The 19,549-nt window shown below is 40.0% G+C and overlaps 1 protein-coding gene across 3 annotated transcripts in view; it reads right to left on the bottom strand.

Annotated features, from left to right (window-relative positions):
• LOC134822390 (potassium channel subfamily K member 16-like) overlaps positions 1-19,549 on the bottom strand; it is a 66,038-nt gene that overhangs the window by 15,174 nt on the left and 31,315 nt on the right. Inside the window, exons 1-2 of one of the 3 annotated variants that reach the window (XM_063833420.1) lie at positions 9,461-9,725; positions 9,127-9,217 (exon numbers count right to left, since the gene is read on the bottom strand). The exons of the other annotated variants lie outside the window; for them this stretch is intronic. Coding sequence (XP_063689490.1) covers positions 9,127-9,217; positions 9,461-9,555 — 186 coding nt within the window. The 5' untranslated portion in view covers positions 9,556-9,725. Of the gene's footprint in view, positions 1-9,126; positions 9,218-9,460; positions 9,726-19,549 lie in introns of those variants that run through there. 3 annotated transcript variants of the gene reach the window in all.

The raw sequence follows: 19,549 nt of genomic DNA, 5'->3' as shown, positions 1-19,549 counted from the left end.
GCAGGCGATTTTGTATTTTTAAGAGCTTTGAAGGATTTCCAGCAGATGTTGTTCCCTGTTTCTATGTCCTTGCAAAGCTTCTCAAAGAATTCTGATCGCTTATGTCTGATCATCTTTCTATATTGTCGCCGAGTGTCGTAATAAGAGTCCCTGAGGAGCTTGTCCAATGGGGATCTTCCATACTTTTTTGCTAGAATGTTGAGTGTCCTCTTAAGACGGATACATTCACTGTCAAACCATGCCATTTTTGGCTTCATTCGACTCTTCTTTTTGGTGCTACCATATTTATTATGTCTCGGCCCTTTCTGACGACTTGTGGCGTTTTTTCGGGGCATCACTTGTTCAGCAACCTGATGATACAGCTCAACAATTTGGTTGTTAAGGTTAAGAACGTCTTGATGGGTTTTGCATGAACTTGTAGCCAGAGTTTCCGTCTTTTCCTTTATACTAGGGTCACCCATAGCTAGCAAGAATTTGAGCTCAGCATTATCCTCACATGGCCATTTGTACTTCCTGGGCGCGTCCTCGAGGTCACGCAGTATTTCTTCTGAAAGGGTTATGTTGTGTCTCAGGCTAAGTGTTGTGACAGAGGGTTTGTGATCGGAGAATTTGTTCAAATCAAGGACTCTAAAACTCTTAACGAACGCTTTTATGTCAGCTCCTACAGCAACATAGTCTACAACGCTAGCTCCGCCATAATTGACCGATGTGAATTCCCCTAAGGAATCGCCAAGTACGCTGCCGTTTAGGATGGTTAGATTTGCACAGGCCAGAAAGTCAAGGAGTAACTTTCCTCTAGGATTAACCATCTGGTCCTTGCTAGAACGATCATTGAGACAAGGGTGGCTGCGTTGGCTAAATGGGTTTGCAGCAGATAATGCTTCAGTATCTTCCTCGATGGTGTTGTTCAAGGTTGCGGTCCTTGCATTGAAATCACCTGCTAGTATCACCTTCCTGCCGTTTTGAATACTATTCATGGTGAAGTCAAGTAAGTTGTCTAGAGTTGAAGCATCGTCATCGGATGTACTTTTGCTTGATTTCAATCTCTTCTTGTAGGAAGAGTGCTCAGGGGAGTCGTATAAGTTGATGATAACTAGTTCATCGACATCACTCTCACTTCCTAGTTTTATCCTTACTGATTGGATGTCACTACAATTGGATGTTATTTCTTTGATATCCTTGGCAATAGACCTGTGGATACCAATGCAAAGTCCTCCTGAGCGACTGTTTGGTCTGTTAGCATTAAAACATTTGTAGTCTGGAACAAATATTTTACTCTTGGTTTCCTGAAGACAGAAAATGGGACAAGAAGTGACAATGGCAGCAAATTCAGTATCATCAATTTTCCTGCCTTCTTTCCCGTTTGAAGCATCGTGTATGTTCCACGAAAGGATTTTCAATGTCTCCCTGTTGTGGGAAGGCAATCTGATCAGGACATCAGTTGTTTTGGGACTATCCATTATGGTTTTTCTTCTGTTGAGGTTTGATTGAGTTTTTAGTCCCTCTTGATAGCTCAATGTCGAGAGATCTAAATAGTCCGTCACGGAGATGAAGCCACAATTTCCGAGCCCCTCGTTCATCGAGACCCAACAAGACTCCATGTGGTCCTACGCTGCGCTGGATGAATCCTCCGAGATTGTCATTGTTTTGCGTGCATATTTTTATGTCTAGGCTAGCATTATTCTTGGATTTGACGTATTCGCTTAGTTCAGAGTTTATCTGTCTTATGGTACTGCTGCCTTGTGGATAGCCGGGGAGTGGAATAATCTGCGAAACACATATCTTTGCTGAGGTTGCTTTTGTTAGGTCATCCAAGATTTTCTTCATACCATCTAGTATCGTGTTTCCTGGCGTATTCTTCAGAACATCTAGTTGCCCTAGATGGATATAAATGGCTTCAGGGTTGATTTCTGAGACTTTTTTTACTAAGTTTTGGTCCCTGCTAGCTGATACGGCAGTATCATATTCTATCCTCTTGACATCAAAACGTTTCGTGAATCTTGATTCGTCGAAGGTATTGAAGTGTGCGTCGTGAATGACTACACATTTCCGGGTGTGCCAATGTTGAGGATTGAAGTTGTCACGACGGTACGTTTCACGGTTAACAGGGGTGCCATCACTGTTATTTTTGCTTTGTTTATTGGCACCAGCAGTTGTCGTGCTTTTAGTGGTTCCCTCGGACAAAAAGGTTGCTGGGTCTTCAGCCTTTTGACTCGGCATATTCTCTTTCTTTCCTTTGTGTGGTGCCGTGCGTTTTTTGTCGTTTGGTCTTGTAAGGGGGTCCTCGGGGGTTTTGTTGGCGGCATCGTTTTGGTGTTCCGGTTCAAAACTATTAGCACGAGGTTTGTTAGCAGGCTGGATGTTACCTTCTTGACCTGCTGTGTTGATTTTAGATAGATCTTTGAGACACGCTGTAATCTCTCGGCTGATAAGTTCAAACCCTTCTCGTTGTCCTTGGAGAATCTTGTCTCCTAACTCATTCGTAGCGCGTCTATTGAAACTTTCCAAATGACTTAGGATCGCACATTTTTCGTCAACTCCATCATATTGGTTGGGATAATTGACCCCGTTCGAATGACTTCCGGGTACACTCTTCATCCCCATGATATCGGATTTGAGTTTTCTGAGTTCTTCGCTGTGTCTAGCCTGTATTATGCGTATCTCATTGGATTGGTTCGGCTCGTTGTTTTTCATTCTTGCGAGCTCGCTTTTTAAGTAGTTAACCTCCTTGGCTGAATCAGCTATCTGTTTTTCAAGTTCAAGGGTCTTGGATCGAAAAACCTTTTCTGCCGTTGCTCTGTGAGCTTGGTCTTGGATACGTTTCCGTTCCTTTTCTCCTTCTATCATTCTGTCCATGATATTGTCGATAGAGTTTTGCTGAATATTTAGGGTGTCAAATATTGTTTTGTTTTTGTTGACCAGCGTGGCTAGAGATTTTGAGCTGGTTAGTGGGGCGCTGGAGTTGAGTTGACTGGCTAAGGAGGACAGAACTGAATCTTGGTTTGCTAGCTTTTCTTGGAATTCTAGTAAGTTCTGCTCAAGGAGTCGTATTGAGTTTTCTATCGATTCGTGAGTGCTGCAAGGGACCTTAATTTTGCCGGGGGTTAAGATCTGTCTTGCTTTCCTCGTCTTCTTAACTTTGACCTTTACTTTCTTTTCTGTATTCTGCGTCTTGCCCTGTGCACTGTTACTGGAGCTGTTGTTCGAGTTACAGCTTTTGTAGCCCTTTCTGCTAGAGGCATCGCTGAGTTCAGAAGATATTGACTCAGAGTCAGTCTCAGAGTTAATGAGATCTGGTGGATTTGCCTTTCTAGCTTCGCGCCCAATAGCGTTGACGTGGTCACGCAGCAGTTTCTTTTTATTGTCAACAGGAGTTTGCGGGTTGAAGTTTATTTCAAACCTTTTGAGTTCTCGATCTAGCGAATCAACTGCCATTTTCTCGACCAGACTAGTTATGAGAGGTGCTGACGGGTACGTGCTGTATTTGTTGTCAATCACAAGGTTAAAAAACGCTTTAATTGCAGTTTGACTTCGCTCGTTTGTTTTCTGACTGGTTAGGCCACAAAGATCTATCCACTTGTTGAGATTCTTAGACGAGGCACTGTTAAGAATCTTGTCGCAGGTATCTCTCGAGAAAAATCGCAGTTGTTTTTCAACAATGGTGGTGTCGTCTTTAAATGAATAGACTCTAATTCTGTAATCCTGACCGTTTTTGGACTTCCTAGTCAAGTTGAGACCCAGATTAAGAACTAGCTGGAGTACGTACTACTTCTGTATTATAAGTTATTAGGTTCAGCTGATGTTATGAAGTGTTATCCTTAATAGCTAACATGAACGTAAAAATGAATGCGCTGAAATTAAAAGCAAGAAAAATTAAACAATACATCTTGTAGTCAAACAGTACCAAATGAAACTGTTTGAAATACGGCCAAATAAAGAGCCAGGCCAAACACTGACCACTACTGTGTCCTAAATAAGTATGAAAATAAAATACATGCGAAACTTAATTATAATCAATTTATTATCCGCATAGTTTGTTTTCCTACATAATTATTAGACACGCGTACCTGGAAGTGGAACCTACCTGGAATTGGCTTTGATCGTAAAGCATTGTAAGTTTTTGTCACATTCCACGAACTACAAACGTATTTCACTATAACATACCAAAATATGGTGTCTCGTGCGTGAAGCTTATTTGCTCACTTATCAAATTGGCTTTTCACTATAGTATGTGAACTGTATAATATATAATACATATATATGCACTACTATATGGCAACTCGCCCGGTCAATGACATGATTAATGTTTCGCTGACATTTCATGGTGACGGTTCATGGTAATGGGTCATTAAATATTTTGCTGAACAGTTTAGACTAGCAGCCAGCTTTAACTTGTTTAGGTACTTGATGGAACTTGAAATTTGGTAACTATACTACTTAAAAACTCATTACAAAGTTACGTGCTCAGTTTAAAACGATACACTTCATATCTTGTTTCTAACCACTTTATAAGTAGTTTCTAATCACTTCATTTATTGTTTCGTAATAACCTAATGGCCGGTTAAGAACAAGGTTGTCATTCCGATGATACGATATTCCGGAATATTATTACCGATTTGCTTAGACAATGTCTACAGGTGCAGACTCGTCCACTCAACGAAGAATTTTGGTGATGGCACGTTGCATTTCTGTTGACAAGACTCCTGTTAAAACGTTTCAGACGATGAAAATTTGGTGGATTGTTCAAATATTTTGGGCTGCATTTGAAAGAAAATTCCAGGCTTTTTTTACAACCCACAAAGAAGTCAAGGCCACGGGCCAAGTTACCAAGTTCACATTTTATTCTAATGGCTGAACATTGAGTATCATCAGAACTCACAGTCGAAGCTAGTGTTGGCCCTGCGAAAGCTGCAGGTCTGCACTTATGTTTCTCAAGTACTCCTAGTGCACCCCTAGTACATCCCCTAGTGCACCCCTAGTGCACCCCTAGTGCACCCCTAGTACATCCCCTAGTGCACCCCTAGTACATCCCCTAGTGCACCCCTAGTGCACCCCTAGTACACCCCTAGTGCACCCCTAGTACACCCCTAGTACACCTCTAGTGCACCCCTAGTGCACCCCTAGTACACTCCTAGTACACCCCTAGTACACCCCTAGTGCTCCCCTAGTACACCCCTAGTACACCCCTAGTACACTCCTAGTACACCCCTAGTGCACCCCTAGTACATCCCTAGTACACCCCTAGTACACCTCTAGTGCACCCCTAGTACATCCCCTAGTGCACCCCTAGTGCACCCCTAGTGCACCCCTAGTACATCCCTAGTACACCCCTAGTACACCTCTAGTGCACCCCTAGTACATCCCCTAGTGCACCCCTAGTGCACCCCTAGTGCACCCCTAGTACATCCCCTAGTGCACCCCTAGTACACCCCTAGTGCACCCCTAGTACACCTCTAGTGCACCCCTAGTGCACCCCTAGTTCACTCCTAGTGCACCCCTAGTGCACCCCTAGTACACCCCTAATGCTCCCCTAGTACACCCCTAATGCTCCCCTAGTACACCCCTAGTGCACCCCTAGTACATCCCCTAGTGCACCCCTAGTACACCCCTAGTACACCCCTAGTGCACCCCTAGTGCACCCCTAGTACACCCCTAGTACACCCCTAGTACACCCCTAGTGCACCCCTAGTACACCCCTAGTGCACCCCTAGTACACCCCTAGTGCACCCTTAGTGCACCCCTAGTACACCCCTAGTGCACTCCTAGTGCACCCCTAGTGCACCCCTAGTACACCCCTAATGCTCCCCTAGTACACCCCTAGTACACCCCTAGTGCACCCCTAGTACATCCCCTAGTGCACCCCTAGTACACCCCTAGTGCACCCCTAGTGCACCCCTAGTGCACCCCTAGTACACCCCTAGTACACCCCTAGTACACCCCTAGTGCACCCCTAGTACACCCCTAGTACATCCCCTAGTGCACCCCTAGTGCACCCCTAGTGCACCCCTAGTACATCCCTAGTACACCCCTAGTACACCTCTAGTGCACCCCTAGTACATCCCCTAGTGCACCCCTAGTGCACCCCTAGTGCACCCCTAGTACATCCCCTAGTGCACCCCTAGTACACCCCTAGTGCACCCCTAGTACACCTCTAGTGCACCCCTAGTGCACCCCTAGTTCACTCCTAGTGCACCCCTAGTGCACCCCTAGTACACCCCTAATGCTCCCCTAGTACACCCCTAATGCTCCCCTAGTACACCCCTAGTGCACCCCTAGTACATCCCCTAGTGCACCCCTAGTACACCCCTAGTACACCCCTAGTGCACCCCTAGTGCACCCCTAGTACACCCCTAGTACACCCCTAGTACACCCCTAGTGCACCCCTAGTACACCCCTAGTGCACCCCTAGTACACCCCTAGTGCACCCTTAGTGCACCCCTAGTGCACCCCTAGTGCACTCCTAGTGCACCCCTAGTACACCCCTAGTACACCCCTAATGCTCCCCTAGTACACCCCTAATGCTCCCCTAGTGCACCCCTAGTGCACCCCTAGTGCACCCCTAGTGCACCCCTAGTGCACCCTAGTACATCCCCTAGTGCACCCCTAGTACACCCCTAGTGCACCCTTAGTACACCCCTAGTGCACCCCTAGTTCACCCTTAAGCCCCTAGTGCACCCCTAGCACACCCCTGCGGCCTGCACCCCATGTGACATCCTATGAAACGCCCAAATGTGAGCCCTTCACCTAAGTGGTACATGATGCTCAGTGCTTACTAATAGACAATGTAATCAAGTACAGAACGAGTTTAGATTGAAGATAACTGTTTTGCGGTGTTTATTTTCGAGTTTCACTAAAGAGAGATTTCGCTGTATGTAATGCAATGAGTTTCGAACAGATCATTTCTCTGGCAGATTTGTAGAAGCTACTTGAGGAGTTACTTAAGGAGCTAAGGTAGGAGCCACTTAAGGTAAGTAACTTACGCTGTTTCACTTAACAGTAAAAAATTTCGAAAATGAGGATTGAAATTTTAACTATGATAAGTGAAATGTAGAGTCCAATTAAAAAATCATTTTAATACTTATTAATCAAGTTATTAATTATTATCAATTAAGTGATAACCTAATCACTTACCGTGGCCTTGGTTCGTTGACGTCGGAGAGGTGCTGGCATTGTCTGATTGAAAGCCCCTCGTGAGGGGATTGTCTCTAATGGACTAATTTATTAACTACATCATAATCATAATAAAACCCCAGTGGGCACTCCTGAGAAAACATACCTACTATAAAATACTAGACTGCTTTATACTTAGACCGCTTGAAGTGTTGGAAAAACTGTCTATCTTTAAAAGGAACAGATTTGGTGAAAATTGTAAAATTATAAGCTTATTCTTCAGGATTATGGTACAGAACAGCCTTCAAATTAAAGCGTAAACCTCTTTGCCAACTGCTAATCACCAACTAACAAATTTGATACTGCAACGAATCAAAACAAAACGAACATATTTTATGTCTTAGACTGGCTATAGTGCAACAATTAATGACGGTGAATTTTTTGTCTAGAATCGAGAAAAACATCGAAAATCGTTCGAAATTTAGATATATAGGTCTCTGGAGTGTGGAGGAATTAGTGAAACGGATTACAGTGCTGGAGATGAAGACATGATCCTAATGATCACACCAAAGATCCTAATCCTAACACCATGCCATAGATCTTACTAGAGCGCAGTAAAAATCTGACAAAGTATGTTGTTTTTATACCATTCCCCGTTTTTTACGTTGTGTGATTAGTTTGAACTGTTGATTGATTCATTTGGTCAAAATTGAGCGTGAGCCAATTACCAAAACTGTTTTAGTATGTCCTCGATGAAAAACCACATAAATACCGGGAAATATTTAGCAAACAAAAATTCTTCCGCTCAAACAAACTACTTTTATATTCAATCCATCCGGTAGTTATATGCCTCGAGCTGTTGCAAATTTAAAGGTTATGCTGTAAGTTTTAAAGGTTTCAATTTACAAGAACTATGGTATGGATAGTAAAGGCTCTTGTTAGAGCGTCCTAACTGACACTATTGCTATTGATACCTAGGGGCTGAACCATATTGTTGATCCTGTAACAGTAGTGAGTAGGCAAGGTGCACTGCCAATCCTGTAAGAGTAGGTAAGGTGCACTCTACTAAAAGTTATTCAGATAAGCCGCCAGACATTTATTGAGACATTAAACAAGGGGATCACCCATTAAATAGCTAACTATAGGGTCGTTAACTTGTTAGGGTGGACCAAAGTATTATTATTATTATTCTCATCAAATCAGCATATTGTATCTTATTGTTACGTAGACGTCAAACTTCAAAGGTCAAGACTTTGTCACGATTAGAAACCATTTGTCCCAAAATTACCTTGAACTTGGAGGGAGGCGATGATGCCAGCAAGTTCTGGTCGATCATTCCCTGGGTAGCTTTAAGATAAAGCTCCAGGCTGTCCGCTTTAGCACGTACAGGGCTATCATCCTCGGATAGTCTCCAACGGTTCTTGGGTTCAAACAGAAGCATTTTGAGGATCAACAGAACACAAAAGCAGATAAAGCACAAATTTGTGTCAAGTTTGATGGTTTATTAACGGCACTGGCACGATCAAGGAAGGACATAAATGGATGAAACCTTTCAATGTAATGATATTACTGTATGGCCGTGTACAACGACATTATAGCCGTAAAATCTACTAAATGCGTGTGCGTTCCCGTGAACTATTGCCAGAGTCGATGGTTCAACTTTTTATGTCGAATCCTGGGAAGAGGGATCTCGGAAGATGGACTCAATCTAGGACTCGTGTTTAGTTTCTTATTTTTGACGTTCTAGCAAACTATGCGGGAAAAAAATTGCAGTGGTATTGATCACAGTTTCATTCACAGTTTCTAGAATAAAAGTGATTTAAAGTGCACATGGATAAGGTGTATTACCAAACGGGAATTGTTAAAAAAATAAGTATAACCATCATATAATATATAACCTCTCTTCCATATAAATTAGTAAATAAATAGGAGCGTTACCCCTCTCCGTTAAAAAAACTCACTAAAAAGGAACATTACCTCTGTCCGTTAAAAAGGAGCAATAAAAAGGAGCATTACCTCTCTCCGGTAAGCGAGTAATCTGAGGAAAGCACCACAGTCGTCTGTCTCCCTAGTGAGGGTCACATAGGAGGGTCCGCTTCTTGATATCCTGACAAGACCTGACTCGTCATTTCTTATCTTTTTCTATTTCTTATCTTTTTCTAGTGCTTATCAGTTAAAATCGCCTCCATTCGGTGTTAATTCATCGATTGGCTCAACTGCAAAATGTGTCCAGAATCCGCTCAAATGAGCGCAGAAACTTTTAAATGTTTTGCCTACTAAAACGGGAATGATCCCCATGAAAATAATCAAAATGATTGTCAGTAAAAAATGATAAAGCATATCATGGTACCTTTTTGAAAAATTGTTCTTTGGCATCGTCAGCTCGGCTTCCTCCGGGAGAGGAAGCTCATAAGAAGAAGCCCGCCGTTCAGATAACACTTTCATGTCACGAGTACAATTGAGCAAGTGAGAGAGAGAGAGTGACGCTGCAAGGCCCAGTTCACATTCACAGTCTATCCATGACAATAACAGTGAAGTGGTATTATCCGCCCTACCAAGCACACATTTTACAGTAAAAACAACTATATAACTGTGCACATGTAGTAGTAGATCAAAATCAGTCAAAGCTGAGATAAAACTAATAAAATTTTAGACAATGCCCATTTGTAGTTATAAACGAAGCAAAACGTTAAAAATTCCTACATGCTATCGGAAAGTTGTTCGACTATGCCATTGTGATATCGTGACACCATAGTTGGCGATCTGACTAGGTCGTTAGGAGTCTTTTGAACGATAAATTATTTGTAACAGTCGGCTCATTGGTTTGACGCAGGGACATAATAAGATAAATAATATCGTGGAGTAGTGGTCAGAATTTAATCTTCTGTAATGAGTTCATGAGTGTACTTGTCGGCTGTTATAGCATTAAGTGGTTTATGGTTACATAAATGCACGACAAAGCATTTAACCGCTGAAAGCGGCACCGGATTCAAACCCGCAACGATGCGAACAACTGGTCGCTAGTACTCTAATATGTTTAATCATCTCTCACAAAAATTTAAGATTAACAATTATGTCGACAAACTTTCCAGATGATAAAATTTAAGCAAAGTTCTTGAGTCTGATATTTTTTATTTTAAACTGAATTTTATTAATTTTTTTCTAGTGTGGACAGGTTGAGTAAGTAGAATTGTCAATAAGGGAATTACCATACTGACACTTAAATTATTATGTATATAATAGCGTTGAAACTATTAGTAATTGATAATTCCCTCGCATATAATTTTACATGTACTCGAATCTAATCAGAAATAAATAAAATCACTTTAAACAATGTTTAGATGTTCAGAAGAGTCAGTCGAGTCGTCACGGCTCTTGACGAATCGTGTTTAAAGCGCCCAACATGATGAATTCAATTATTGATCTCAATTTACACTTACAGCTAATAGTAATAAATTAACTTAGTTTTAACAAGTTGTTATATCGAAAGTTGTAATATGGATGTAAACTTAGTTCGTAAGACGTGTCGACGCGCTTGGCGCTTTTAACAGATTACTCATCTAAGTTCTTATACGCCTGGGATCTGGGTCCTAGGCACGAGAGAATAAATCTGTCAAAATTTTATTGTAATAGTAATGCGTCGACACATCTTTTGAATTGAAATTGCGTATGGGGTTGATTTTAATATGATTGGTGCGTCATACCCATGGTACCAAGAGGCAAGACCCAATGGCCAATCATATTAAAGTCAGATCTATATTCAATAGATCGAATAGAAAGGAAAATATGTATCTAAAAATAATTTTTTCCCCGATTTCAATAATATTATACTTAGAGACTCCGAGATCTCCTTTACTTTTAAAAATAATCATGGGTGAACTTCAGATTGAGCTCTTGAAACTTGCTCTAATCTGGATCCTAGCTTTATTACAGGATTTTCACTTTCACAGCCTCTAAGATAAAATCGACCTATCGGATGGTCCAATCCGGAAACAACTGCACTCGAAAGTCTGCGTTAAAGGAGTGAAAACACTGTGGAATTGTAAACAGCTAATGGCCAAGTATTTACGGGCTCCCCCCGTCATAAGCACAATTTGCACGCTTGAATCCCTCTAAGAGTAACTACAACTTGCCAACTTTCAATAATAAGCTTGCTCCGATTAGACACTTGATATGACCCCCATCTGTGATAATATTCTTTTATTATACACCTGTTGTAGACCTGCGGAGACTATAAAACACGTGCAGCACTGACGAATCGTTTCAGGGCGCGTATATGATGACAAACAGAAGCTGTAATCAACTGAATAATAATGTCTACCTTAACAACCTTGATAACAGAGCAGACATAGCATGACAATGATATCTTATATTGGACTACATTAATTTAGCATTCTCCCCGGACCATTAATATTGGGTCTATACTTATATATTGGGTCTATACATGCTGACTGCTGAGTGCTTATACCGAATCTGTTGAATAAGTCATGAGTCTGGGCCCGCTGGTACTATAGAATGTTAATTATGAGAAGCGTAACGGAACAATATGTGTTTTAATTGATTAAATGTCAGGTATTTCGTGGAACTTTTATAGCACTTGACGCACTGTACTGACAAGTATATTAATCATTAATGTCATTGTTCATTAACTCTAATAACTGTAATGATAGTTATAATTATCATAAAATGATTAACAATGTGCTATACCTACCAGGTTTTGATCTAAAACTCAAAATCATGTTTAAAAATGTTTCTTTTTAGACGGTTCAACTTCAGTCCAAATCTCTTGTCCACACCATTCTGCCACAAAAGTTATAAGTTTGCTGACAACCGCGCTGGTTGTAAACTAATCTGCAGATTTCATGAACAAATTGTCGGCAAAACTCCTGCCTCCGGTTTGTAAGTTTTACTACGATGGCGAGTTTAGAATCTAAATTAGATGTAATTCCAAAATGCAAGCCGACCAGATTTTGTACTAATTGAAGATGTTATTCAAATTTAAGTCATGATTTGTAAGATAATAATAACTTATTATGATATTAGAATATAAGGCCTAGGCTACAACCTCACGCCATGTAAAATGAACGCCCGTTTTAAGATTTTACTCCAAGAGTTTACACACTTGCTGTATTATTATGTCACGTTAAAATAAGGCCTGTAATCTGTATCGATAGCTTGTAACATGTATTCACTACTCAAATAGTATCCAGCTATTTTATAATAACATTCCACGACGTATTTGAAAGTGGTATATAATAATATAATCGAATTATAATACCTGAATGAACAGTGTTTAGTCTGTATTGTCTGATTGTTTTACAAGTTGGTGGGATGTACGTGATACTCATTGCTCACTCATCATTATGTGGAGGTTGATGTGCAGAATTTACAACTGATATCACAACATTTTAAGATAAAACGATACGAATAGATAATTGGTCTAAGAGGCTCACGTGGAATCGGCAATTCAGTAGTGTGGCATAACACGGTTAACGCACGGTTAAGGCACAGTTAAGGCACGGTTAAGGCACGGTTAAGGCACGGTTAAGGCACAAGGGTTACATAAGGCACGGTTCTTAAGGCACGGTTAACGCACGGTTAACGCACGGTTAAGGCACGGTTAAGGCACAAACTGCCCAAAAGCAACCATTATGGTCGCTTAAGGCACGGTTAACGCACGGTTGGGGAAATATAACATATAAACATACAAGTGGTTAACTAAGGCACGGTTAAGGCACGGCTAGGGAACAAGGGTTACATAAGGCACGGTTGAGACACGGTCAGTTAAGGCACGGTTAAGGCACAAACTGCCCAAAAGCAACCATTATGGTCGCTTAAGGCACGGTTAACGCACGGTTGGGGAAATATAACCTATAAACATACAAGTGGTTAACTAAGGCACATGATCTGAATGTGACGATCTGTAAATTTTACAGATCTCGTTGATCAGCTGACATGGATCATATCCCGAAATAAACAAGCTCTGTCACTCTATCACAGTTGTATATAAACGCAGCTTTATTCAACACAACCATCCAATCTTTTCATTGTCTACTCTTAAAAATACTACTACTTTACTCACCATGGTAACTCGAAGAGGAACTCGACACTCTGCTGCCGCCCCCATCCCTAAATGCTTTTGGGCAGTTAACCCCCAACCACTTTTATGTTTATATGTTATATTTCCCCAACCGTGCGTTAACCGTGCGTTAACCGTGCCTTAAGCGACCATAATGGTTGCTTTTGGGCAGTTTGTGCCTTAACCGTGCCTTATGTAACCCTTGTGCCTTAACCGTGCCTTAACCGTGCCTTAACCGTGCCTTAACTGTGCCTTAACCGTGCCTTTAACCGTGCCTTAACCGTGTTATGCCACACTACTGAATTGCCGTGGAATCAGATACCTGCAGAATATTATATGATAACTGCAGAATAAGCCCCACTTGTAGCAACCTTAAGAACACGAAAAGATAAAGTTAAACCCCTTCCTCACAATGTTAATCAGCCAACTCCTCAGTCTTTTTCTTTGTCTTGCACTGGTTTCTTATCTACTTCAAACTTTCACGGTTTTAACTGCAAGAACTTTTCCACTGTGTTAAAAACCCTTACATATGTACATATCGTATAGACTCGGTTGCTTCCAAACAAGTGGCAAACACAGGAACACATATCCTATTCTATCTGAACGGGGATCTTGCATTGTATGATTTTAGTGTAGACCCCATATAATTATAAACTAGGTGAATATACGCTCTCACTAAGAACAAAGAGGCTGACAGATATGTGACGTATTCTATTATTGTGTTATTTTGGTTTCTGTCAAATTGACGCAGATACACTGAACAAACAGTTAGAAAGTAAATCAAGGCAGTAGCCAAGAAGCCCGATTGATAAGGATAGACTTTCTCCCCCCCCCCCCCCCTCTCTCTCATTTAGTTGACCACTATTTGAACTAACATGTCTGAGCACTTGTATAGTTGAAACTAATTTATTCTAATCCGGGTACTCAACAATCCTATCTGGCACATTCTTCAGAAAGTTGGTCTACCGGAGAGTGGTCTCTTTTTGAAATGCACAATTTCCTTGTTGGCCCAACAACTGTCTGGATAGTATTTATAAGTGCACGTTTTCGGATGTAACAACATCAGGGAACCAGTACTGCAGTAGGACACGTGTGTAAGTTTTCCTTAGTCCCTTATGGCAATCAGGGTAAATTCTGCAGAGAAGATCACGTTCAAATCTATTCAAGTTGGACACCCAACTTTACATTAGACTGTTAGTTAGTGTTACATTAGACTGTTCCCATGGTGCGTTGGAATTGGGCGAAGAGTCTTATCATTTATCAATGGTCTCGGTCGTGGATATTATTTAATGGTCCTATGTTATTAGCGATAGTTATAGCTACTGCTTGGTCTTCGGTAGACAATTTAAAGTTGAGGGATATGCTGCGAATTCTAAGCTTTTCAGATGACCCATGATATGGATCTTTTTCATTATTCCCATTCCCAAAGAATATTATCCAAACAATTTATCATATAAAACGCGAAAGAGCTTAAATGTTCGGTGATGAGACATGAAAAAGCTGTTGATAAATCTAGAGGAGGAGTCATAATCTTGTATAGGTATCATTTTAAATGTTAACGAAATAACTTAAAATGCTTCACTTGCCTTCATGGGATAATTCATTGGATCATCTGGATCGCCTTCTTCATTTTCTGGTATCATATTTTTTAACGAGGTCATCGCCCATCGCCTCATTGTTGCCTCACTTTTCGATCTGAAACTCACTCGCCTGACCTCGACAGTGGTTACAGTCGCTGTATTTCTTTCAGAGCCTTCATCATAATGATTCGTCATCCTGATAATGTAAGCGTCGACTGCAGTTGATCAGGCTTCTTTTCTATGTAGAATGTAATCAGATCACGACCATGTGAGCCAGTCCAAACTCTGACTACAGCATTTCTCGGTGAAAAGCTCAAAAACATAATTTGGCCGAATTCATTTTTGAGTCAAATTATAACGTACTACTAGTACTACTAACGAAAAACAATCTAAGTCAGCACACGAGGAAGCCGTGAAGGATGTTTAACTACAATTAAAATCAATTAAAGATAGTTTAGATTGGGGACAATTTGACACTTCGATTGGAAAATTTATAAATTCTTAAGCGTCTTTTAGCATTTCAATTCGGTTGAATTTGTATGAACTTTCGAAATTGTATTTCATCTTTTTGTCCGATTGAAGGTAGTACTTGTAATTAAAAATGAACGTTACTCGCATCAAACAGATGCCGACTTTTATGCAAATATGTGGCAAATTGATATGTATGCGTGTCGAATAATTTGCAAATTTCGGAAATTATCTAAAATAACCAATACGAATTCACCAAGGTTTACTTTTGAGCAAATAAAACAGCACACATTTTTTACTGCGTCAAAGAAATTAGACAGAGTGGAAATCAAAGTGAGACTTAATCAACAACGCACTAATAGAAAAGCTATCCTAGTCACCTATTGTCAGTTTTATGTTCTTCAAACTGTAGAATAATTGTGAATTGAATTTAGTCTAATAATCAAGCAGCATGCGGGTTTTAGTATAATAAGTTAGGAATCTCTATTGTCATGGAATATAATTTGTGTTGTCCTCCAATAAACTTTAATATTGTACGTATAAGTGAAAATAGTTTGATCCATCGTGATAACAATGCAAACGTACATAGCCTATTTAACGGCAGGCTAATGATGGCATTTTATATGTCCTTAAAAACGAACATGTGATTATCAATCAGAATACTCTTCGGTCAGGGCGGCTCCGCCAACCATACCCTTAATCGGTATCAGTATTCACTATTCATTGGTCTATCATATTGATACACCTGTTTTTTCAGAGAACGATTAGTCGTTGTATGTGTACATCAGCTCTAAGAAACGACAGGTCTGGGATTTTGGCTGCCGGACCGGAAACCGGGAAACGGCCGGAGATCGATCAATTATCCGGTTTGGCGAACCTTTTGACACAATTCTGCATATTTTTTGTCAATTCAAAAAGTTGGTATATTTTATACCTTATCGGACCTTATTTGGACGGACATTAAATGAACGGACATAATTATGAACGGACATTAATATGAACGCTAGAAGGCATTGAAAACCATCAAAAATCAGAGTTTTTTTCATTTTTTAAAACGTTGTTTTATTTCAGCAAATGATTTTTAAATCCATTTTTTATAAGTAAGAAAAGTCGTTAAGCAGTAAAAATGTTAAAATATGTGTACATGATCAGTGTCTAATATCACATATCATCTTCATCGAATGGGTTTTCCTGCATGAAATACTAAATAGTCCATGCTTAAAGCATCAGTGTTTTCTATACTAGCTTTATGGAAATTAAAAAAAAATCAAACTACCCCGGTCCTGCATTTCAGTGTTAACATTTACAAGCCATTCGGCGTGAAGTGGTTTTATCTTAGACAAATTTAGGTTTACCTTAACATCACGTGGAGCTTTCCTAGCACTGTTTCATTACCTCCCATGAGTAATATGAACTATAACAACGTCGGAAAATGTCCTTGGCAACACGATTTACCGTAATATCTAGAGGCTGTGGAACAACTATAAGTTTGTCATGTTGGCGGGGACGAGCTCATGAACTATGTTGTTCATGTTGAGTGCCATAATTTCGTTGACATTTTCCGCCAAGTGATCCTTGAAAACATCAAATACTAGTAGAGTTTTCTGTGCCTTCGGCAGACCAAGGAGAACCTTTCCGTCGTTAACTTAGGGCACGATAAAATTCCCATAGTTGTCATATTCTGGACAAAAAGTTCGAAGTGGACAAATTTTTGAAAAAAATTCAACAGACTTTAACTTGGACGGACCTTAAATGAACGGACTTTATTTGAACGGGCATTAAAATGAACGTTAGGGCCTTCAGCGTTCAATTAATGTCCGTCCAAATAAGGTCCGATAAGGTAGTTATTAATAAATGTATGTGCGTAATCCGATAATATATCTGGAATTTTCGGGAAACTCTGTTATATGACACATGTACATAGTCTTTAAAAATTGTTTATTGTCTTAAACTGAAAAATCATGTGGATCAATCAAAGTTTGAAGATTCTCAGATTTTGAAAGATTTTGAAAGATTTTGAAACGTTTTGAAAGGGGGGTAAAAATGTTCTAAAAGATGATTACCTTCATCACCTTCGTCGCCTTTGTGAATGAGGATTACGGAAGTCCTGAGGTACTGTTACACGAATTCTAAACATGTATTAATTTGAAATTCCACAACGGCATCGTAAATTTATTTAGAAAGCAATCAGATAATATCAATTCAAGTGCGTGCAAATTACAATTTACAGATGTGCAAAGAAAAACTAGTAACTTTACTTAGAAGTCTTATTGGCGAAATTCAAATAGAATTTTACTCTAAGGAAATTGGCCATTTGCATTGGGAAACATATGCTGTTGAAATGATTGATCACCAAGTGCAGGACAAATGAGCAATAATATAAGAGATGACAATGAAATGTGAATAACTTTACATATTTTAATTTAACAATGAAAGGATGACATTGATTTAAGTAGCAAATTCGGTTAATAAATTTGACCAAAACCCATAATTATGGATAGAGTGGACCGCGCCAGTGTCTCTCTCTCCCAAACAAAAGGAAATGATATTAATTTGAATAACCGTCCGCAAATGCATATTGATACCGATAATGAAATTGGTCGGTCTCTTTTCCCATTCATTCACAGCTTACGAATTGTAATAAAGTTCCAATTAATTCTATCCATGACATGTTAACGGGTGATACTCGTATAAGATCTGTTCCATATATTAGGACCGTCGACGAGTCCAACTCGGCGCGCGTCCTGGTAGGTTGTAAACCTACAAATGACATGCTGTAATTGTGTAAAAATCTATTAGCTTTGAGTTGCTTTCGGGTCGATACCTAGTATTTGGGGATAAGCCGGGTGGTAGTAAGTGTCCAATTAGCTGTTGTTTATTGAATCTTTATTGCCGAGTACAGCTGCCTTCGGGTAGTTCTTCTTAATCTATTACAGTTTTAAATGAATGGGAAAAGCGAGCGACCGATTTCATTATCGGTATCAATATGCATTTGCGGACAGTTATTCAAATTAATATCATTTCCTTTTGTTTGGGAGAGAGAGAGACACTGAAGCGGTCCATTAAACATTCTACCCATGATTATGGGTTCTGGTCAAATATAATCTCTTTTTAATTATCATGTCAGGATAATTTACAAAGTCGAAAAGTAAACTCATAACTTCATTAATAAGGAGGTAATTTCAACGATTTCGAAATTTCACCTTTGAAAACATTATCTTGTGTTTAGGTAGGCATATCCGTCGATAGCTGACTGAATATGGCACTTTTTACTCATTCAAGTTGGCATTAAATTCATATATAATGCCATCTATAAATGTCGTGGGAAAGCAGAATTTATTCAAAATCACGAATGAGCAAAATTCTCACTTTTCGCACGAGCAAACTTTGAGCGGACGTTGTGTGCGCATACAATATTGAATCACCGTAAATTTTTGCATAGTGGTATTTTATATATAGTTCGATAAGCATGCAAAGTTTCAAAATATTCCAAAAGAACTTGGATCACAGCAGGACTCCAAAGTTGATAAATGTTTTATGTTATCGGTTTAACGGTTAGAAATTATCGCCGATAACCTATGATGAATTTTTCACAAATTATCGCCGATAATATCGGTTGCAAACCCTAACCCGGCCACGCCCATATTTTATTGGTTTCTTATACAGGTAAAATATCTAGAATCGGCTTTTTTTTCCCATGGTACGTGGTAAGTTACCATGGTACGTGGTAAGTTACCATGGTACGTGGTCATCATGGTACGTGGTTACCATGGTACGTGGTAAGTTACCATGGTACCGGGTACGTGGTTACCATGGTACGTGGTAAGTTGCCATGGTACCGGGTACGTGGTTACCATGGTACGTGGTAAGTTACCATGGTACCGGGTACGTGGTAAGTTACCATGGTACGTGGTCATCATGGTACGTGGTTACCATGGTACGTGGTAAGTTACCATGGTACGTGGTAAGTTATCATGGTACGTGGTAAGTTACCGTGGTACGTGGTCATCATGGTACGTGGTTACCATGGTACGTGGTTACCATGGTATGCTTTGTTAATACTTTAAATACAAGCTTAATTTGTAACAAATAAAATTATGACATGCCGTCAGGTCCTCCATAAATCTATATTAATATGTATAATAACCAAGATTATAGGTACCTACGCATTATTAATCTGTAATCTATATGAGATAATTTTGGAGGATACGAGCACTGACCAGTTCACTTGATTAATAAATAACAAAATAATTTCCCCTTCTCTTGGTGACCCACTATTATATGGCGACCAACTATATAAATATTCAAGAAC

The sequence above is a fragment of the Bolinopsis microptera genome, chromosome 10 (genome assembly GCF_026151205.1).
Source record: "Bolinopsis microptera isolate Bmic1 chromosome 10, MBARI_Bmic_1.0, whole genome shotgun sequence".
NCBI lineage: Eukaryota > Metazoa > Ctenophora > Tentaculata > Lobata > Bolinopsidae > Bolinopsis > Bolinopsis microptera.
This window is presented reverse-complemented; position numbering and strand designations above follow the sequence as displayed.